The sequence below is a fragment of the Nerophis ophidion genome, linkage group LG24, assembly GCF_033978795.1.
Source record: "Nerophis ophidion isolate RoL-2023_Sa linkage group LG24, RoL_Noph_v1.0, whole genome shotgun sequence".
NCBI lineage: Eukaryota > Metazoa > Chordata > Actinopteri > Syngnathiformes > Syngnathidae > Nerophis > Nerophis ophidion.
The window spans coordinates 36,249,399-36,255,834 of NC_084634.1; the positions used below are offsets into that span (position 1 = coordinate 36,249,399).

At 43.7% G+C, this 6,436-nt stretch overlaps 1 protein-coding gene across 1 annotated transcript; it reads left to right on the forward strand.

Moving 5' to 3' along the window:
• Positions 1-136: 136 nt before the first annotated feature.
• LOC133541945 (zona pellucida sperm-binding protein 2-like) lies at positions 137-6,009 on the forward strand. The gene is made up of 21 exons (XM_061885682.1): positions 137-305; positions 374-447; positions 516-611; positions 692-816; positions 2,485-2,628; positions 2,696-2,758; positions 2,823-2,984; positions 3,041-3,137; positions 3,205-3,422; positions 3,491-3,647; positions 3,706-3,914; positions 3,980-4,097; positions 4,168-4,367; positions 4,432-4,546; positions 4,695-4,864; positions 4,927-5,021; positions 5,080-5,210; positions 5,267-5,456; positions 5,520-5,661; positions 5,729-5,846; positions 5,914-6,009. Exons 1-21 carry the CDS (start codon positions 286-288, stop codon positions 5,982-5,984), a joined length of 2,715 nt encoding a protein of 904 aa, XP_061741666.1. The 5' UTR covers positions 137-285; the 3' UTR covers positions 5,985-6,009.
• The last annotated feature ends 427 nt before the right edge of the window (positions 6,010-6,436 follow it).

Below are 6,436 nucleotides of genomic sequence, written 5' to 3' on the forward strand. Positions count from 1 at the left end.
GAAAGCAGCATGGACAAGCGTTGTGTACCTTTGTGTGTACATGTGTGTGTTTGTGTGTACGTGCAGGTGCGCTGATTACGATTACTGACGGCGTTCACCTGTGGGAGGCAATTAAGGGCTGTATAAAAGCTGTGCTTGGACTCCAATGAGACAGTCAGCCCTTCACTTCACTTCAGAGTTGGTGGCCTTTCTGCTGTTCTTGTGCCCAGCTCTGCTAGTGTTTGGAGTTCTGTGACTTGCCCCTTTTTTTTTTGTCTGTGTGGCTTCGCTCCCACTGACTGCAGGATGAGGAGTCTTGGAACCATGTGAGTACATTGTTTTTTGTGTTTATTTGCCTTGCCATGTTTTCTTGTCTAATGTGTCTTTTTTCCAGTTTGATATGGAGCCTGCTGGCCGCAGTGTTTCAGACTGATGCTTGGCCTAACTTGAAAGCCAATACAGAGTCACGTAAGTTTACTCTTATTTTCTTAGTATGTTGTGTTGCCTTGGTTGACCAAGATTTGGTTCTTTACCAGGCAAAGGATTAAAGTCTGAGTGCTTGGATAACGTGATGAGACTAACACTGGATGAGGCCCTTGCTGTGGGCAACCAACTTGAAGTAGAGGCAATCAGTGAGTGTTTTAACTCCGTATTGTTCATTTTTATACTCTATCTGACCTCTTTGGGGGGGGAATCTCACTTGTGGTTCCAGATGGCACCCGTCACATTGTGCTCACACCCCCCTTGGCTGCTCAATGTGGATACAGCATGGAATCTGACCCCTGGGGCAACACCAGAATCTACACCTCGCTGATGGGCTGCTATGTGAATAACAAAGTATGTCATTTGGGTTAATATGTAGTTTTCCTGCTAGATTCAACTTAAAACATGCACGCATTAGTCCAGCCTTTTTAACATACCTGCAGCACTATACATTTTTGCATGCTTGTAAAATGGAGGCCCATTAATGACGTTAGATTCAGCTTAACTCTAAAATCTCGACTAGTACTTTGCAGTTTGCTTTATACACAGCACTTTGTTAAAAATTGTATTGCTTGCAACTACAAAAGCCTTTGATTGGCATGCTGAACAAAATGGTCTAGCTAATGTTAAAGCTTTGCGGCACCAATTTGGTGTCTAATATTACTCCTAACATGCTACATCTGTATCACTGACAGCCTAGTATTTTTAATGCAGTACCCCTCCACACTGCAGTATTCAAAAACGAGGAAAAAAATAGGGGTATTTTAACCAAATCTGCCAATAGAACAGAACAATTTGGCTTTCCAAAATCAGTCAATTTTAACTAACCTCAATGAACCCCAAATCTTTTTTTTTAAAGGATATTCTCACTAAGTGCACTCTTCTTGGTAGAAAGCTTTTTGCTCAATGTTGAAAAATCTTAAAGCATATGCAGTGCTAATATCTTTACTTTGTTCCTGTTTGGGTGGAAAAAAGCAGTTTTATACTTGAGTAACACAGCTTTGCATCAGTTGATATTCTAGTTTCAAGCATGTTTTAATCAAAATAGGTCACAAAATCTCTATCTTACTGTGATCATTAAGGAGGACATAAATATCAAATCTGCTTAGCAAGAATTCTTATCAAAAATAAGCAAATGTCACCCTTTGAGATATTTTAATCCTAGCTTTCAGTTTTTGCAGTACACCTCTTGCTTTAATGTTCAGAAAGTTGTAAAGTACCCTTTTGATGTAGCTATGAAAGTATTCAAAGTTCTTACTTCAAAAGTTTTACTGTACATTTGGCTATGGAAGCCTGAGTGCATAAGACCCTCAAAACGGGCTTGTTTACATATTAAGATAATGTTTTACTATTGTATAAAATATATTTTATTCCAGGTGTTTGCATTAAAAAAAGGCAGTTAAGCAAAGTCAAAACTGATATGCCATTTAGCATTAAATAGCAAAAACTAAAATATTCCGGTGTAACTTAACCCTGCTCAGTGGTTAGTCCCCGCCCTGAGTCAGGTAGGTCGTGAGTTCAAACCCCAGCTTAGTCATACCAAAGACTATTAAAATAAAAAGGGACCTTACCTCGCTGTTTGACACTCAGCATTAAGATTTGGAATTGGCAGCTGAATCACTAAAAATGATTCCCAGGTGCTGCTCACTGCTCTCCTCACCTTGCAAAGGGTGATGGATCAAATGCAGAAAATTTCACCACACCTAGTGTGATAATTATTGGTATGGTAGTCTCTTGAAATGTTTATAGAGCCCTAAATCACAAGTGTCTAAAGGGCTGCGGTACAGAGCCCACATAAGGGCAAGGAAAAACTCACCCCAGTAAATAAGCCGTACCTCTGAGCTTTTGACCGGCTACAGCCATGATGCTGCTCTATTAAAACCGGTAGATCAGTGCAGGAACCAACTTCATCCACGAGTGCATTTTGGTCCAAAGTAGAACCAAGCAAACTCCTGCAGATACCTGAGACTTAGTGCCTTGCTTACTGCAAGCTCCATTTTCAAGGGTATAATCTTCTTGCAGGATGACACCACCTTTAATGTTGGCCTCCGACTTCAAATGTACAGCCAGAGCGTGTCTAATGTGGTCTCCCATGACGTGAAGCAAACATGCCACTACACCCGCTGGGCTGCCAGAGAGGTTCTTTGTGACAGGAACTACATGGAAGTATGTGCATTTTGTGCTTGCCATCCCATTCTCTTTAAGGAGAGATCAAATTAACTGTGGTCCTTAGGTGTCCCATCACATGGTCGCACCTGTTCAATCTCCCAAGGGTGACGAGTACACCGCCAAGGCTGTATGTAGACTGACAATTGTTTGTTTTTTATGCACTTCATGAAATTAACTCCAGTTCTTGCCAGGCCTCTGTCGAGCACGGAATCTGGAAGATGACCTTCTACACCCCAGAGCCGGTGGTCATGATGACCGGCGAGGCCCAGCAAGCAGGATACAGCGCAATGGCCACGTCTAACCGCCTGGTTGTGCGAAGCCCCTACAACACAGGAGAGACCTACTCTGAGGATGTAAGTGGTGCATTAAGTCTGTTGGTTGCCTCCTGGCTGACACTAATCCATTTCAGGTGGCTGGAGTCCCCATGGAAATCCTGAAGGTCAGCACCTACCACAAGACCCCTCAAGGTTTAACTGTGCAAAACATGGCAGCGGCTTGTCCCATTGGTGAGTTTCTTCACACAAGGATACATTTCCTCAACTGTAGCTCAATTTGGGTTGACTCTTTAAACAGGCGGCGTCCTTTTCACCGATGACACCATCTCTTGGCACATTCCTCGCCGTGTGACTCCCCTTCTGGACGGCAGCTTTAAAATCCTGGAAATGCACATGGGCGTCAATGGCCAGCGACTGGACCGACCTCAAATGGCCGCTCTGGGCTACACTCTGTCGGCTACAGACTTTCACATCGTCGTGGAGCTCCCTGTTGGTTGTCCTCTTGGCTACAACAAGGTTTGCTTTTTCCCTACATCGACTGTGCAGGACTACAGATTGTAGACTTACTCAATTTGTAATTGCAGAGCCATGCCCCAGATTACCAATACCACATTACCTACTCTGTGGAACCCATGCTTGAGGTCCTGTGGCGCACGGATAAGACCCAAGAAGACACCAGATACAAGATTCTGTTCCCCATCACCACCCCTCTGATGGCCAGGCCTCCCCAAGCTGTTGACTGTAAGTCCACTATGTTAACAACCTGTTTGCACATATAACAACCCCCTTTTTAACTTAGATACTAATGCTGAGGAGAGGTTGTTTAATGTCAACGTGGGGACCTTCCTTGATGACGTCGAGCTGAAGAACATCACCTTCTCCATGAACACCCTGACTCTAGAAGAATGTGAAGCTAGAGGCTTTGTCGTGCAAGAGCACAGCCATCCTGGTGGCACTAAGAGCTACACTCTGCAAGTCCCCTTCGACGTCCCTGAAGTCATCAAACACGTAGGTTTAGATAAGCACTTTCCCAGTATGTACACAAACATGGCTCATTCTCATCTTATCTGCAGAACCCTGAGCCCCTGGTTACAACCTACACCCTGTCTCTGGTCTTTGGCTTCATGGTTCACCCTGAACAGACACTATTTGCTCACCCTGTCAAGCTGCAGGCTTCTCTGAAGGATGTTGGTAAGTAACTCGTGTATTTAGGACATGGGTTTGTCTCGATACTCAATACTAATGTTTTTGTCTTCCTCAGTTCTCCCCACGATCTCCGGCTCTTGTGATCAGCACCTGTTCTATGTCCAAGTCAAATATGGAAATCAAGGCAAGAACTTCCACACTGTTGTCGGCTACCAGACCATCACCCCCGAGCTGGCCCCAGCTTACAACTTGCAAGAGAATGAGACCCACCTCACCCTCACGGTGCCCTTCGCCGACAAAGTGACTGCATTCGAGGTAGACCGGGATACAAACTTCAATGCAGACCATGGCCATGTTCTCTAACCTGTCCTTATTTCAGTACGTTACATCCGACGCGGTCAGGGTCAGACTTGACATGCTGCTTTGGGAGCCGAACAACAACTGGGTGCTTGGTGATCTTTATCTGTGCTGCAACTTTCCTTTGAAGACAACTGGTTAGTAAAGCTACGATTGTGACTACTGAAAATATTCAATGGAGCTGTCTACAGTAAAATTGTTTGGTGTGCATAATTGGTAAAGATTAAAGACCTTCTGCCTAAGTCAGTATTGTGGGGTAAATGGCAACTTATTTTTCCGGTCCAGAGTGCCACCCCAATGGAACTATGACTGCACTGGCTGTCAAGGTGGAATCTGTTCCCAACCTCATTCCCAACTGGCTGACTCTAAAGGACAAAGCCTGCAAGCCAGTCTTCAGCGATGACCGCTTTGCTTACTTCTCTTTCGGTGTCGATTCCTGTGGAACCACAAGATCGGTAATTTATCTTTTATAAACAAACAAGGGCCACAAATCCTGAAAGTTGAATGTTTCCTCCAGTTCTCTGACAACTACATGCTGTACCAAAATGAGATTGGACTCTATTACAACAACAAAGGCGCCTCCTACACATCCCCTGTAGATCCTGAGTACAGGTAACCTGTCATGTATCATCTTACCTGGGACTTTAAGTAACTATTTACTTTCCCATAGACAATCCATCTCCTGCTACTATGCTGTCAACGAGACTAAGACTGTTGGCTTTGGCTACAAATCTCGCAGCACTTACCCCGCAGCTGAGATTGGATTGGGACTCCTTGCTGTGCAAATGAGGCTGGCTCAGGGTAAGACTGTCACATGTTTGTAAAGAAGACTGCTTCTGAACTCCTTATCCTTTCAGATTCATCTTATGAGAGCTTCTACCAAGCTGAAGACTACCCAGTCGTTAAGTACCTGAGAGAGCCTGTGTACTTTGAGGTGGAGCTGATGCGTACTGATGATCCTTACCTGGAGCTTGTCTTGGAGAACTGCTGGGCCACCGCTCATCCAGACAGAACATCTCTACCCAGCTGGGATATTATTGTCAACACGTAAGCTCATCCATAATCTTTACTAATTTCCCACACTGCACTAATGTGTTTCAAACTGTTTAGCTGTGGTAACCATGACGACAGCTACGTAGCACTCTTCCATGCTGTTATGCCCGACCAGAGAGTCACCATCCCATCCCACGTCAAACGCTTCTCTGTCAAGATGTTCACCTTTACCAAAGACAACGAGGTTCTTAAAAATGAGGTAAAGTCAATGCCCTGGTTCTTTTGAAAACATCCCATTGCTTGTTGCTAAAATCTACTCTGTTCAGATCTACGTCCACTGTGATGCCGTGATCTGTGACAAAAACAGCCAAGCTGACGGTACCTGCAGAGGTCAGTGCAAGCACCCCAACCCCCGTAACTCTGCCTTCCAAGGACTGAAAAGGGGTAAGTACAACAACTCTTGCCTGAACTCAAAACATGCTCTTGACTAAAAGTTTTGTCTCGTTTTCAGCACAAAGAAGCACCGACTCAAACCAGCATAGACAAATCTCATCTGGACCAATTATGTTTCGCCACCAGTAAACTCTGAATAAAGTCTTTAACTGAACTTTGCTTTTGAAGTGTTTTCAATCTGGTTTTAAACTACAGTTATATCTGGCCTCAAGTATTTTGTGTAGTTTAATAGATTTAATCAACACATCCTAGACCTTAAACCAGCAGTCACCAACGCAGTGCCCACAAGTAGCCCATAAAACCAGATGAGTCACCCACTGGCCTGTTCTAAAAATAGCTTAAAGCAGCACTTACCAGTGAGCTGCCTGTTTAAATTTTATTTACTAGTATGCTGTTCTCACTTAGCTCAACATTTTTAATTCAAACAACTCATAAAATTTGAAAATTAAAGACTTGGTTTTCACTTAAATTTATGTTTTTACTTTGCTTCTTAAAACTTTCAGAGAATTTGAGAACAACCTTAAAGCTAGAAATTTGTCTTAGAAATATATAGTTCGATCCAATTGTTATACATTCTAAGT

What these genes read in the sequence shown, in the direction of transcription:
- LOC133541945 (XM_061885682.1), top strand. Translation starts at nt 286, where the DNA reads ATGAGGAGTCTTGGAACCAT. An exon ending in ACAAAGTGACTGCATTCGAG is followed by an intron (nt 4,368 to 4,431) that starts GTAGACCGGGAT and finishes TCCTTATTTCAG; the next exon opens with TACGTTACATCCGACGCGGT. An exon ending in CCTGTGGAACCACAAGATCG is followed by an intron (nt 4,865 to 4,926) that starts GTAATTTATCTT and finishes TGTTTCCTCCAG; the next exon opens with TTCTCTGACAACTACATGCT.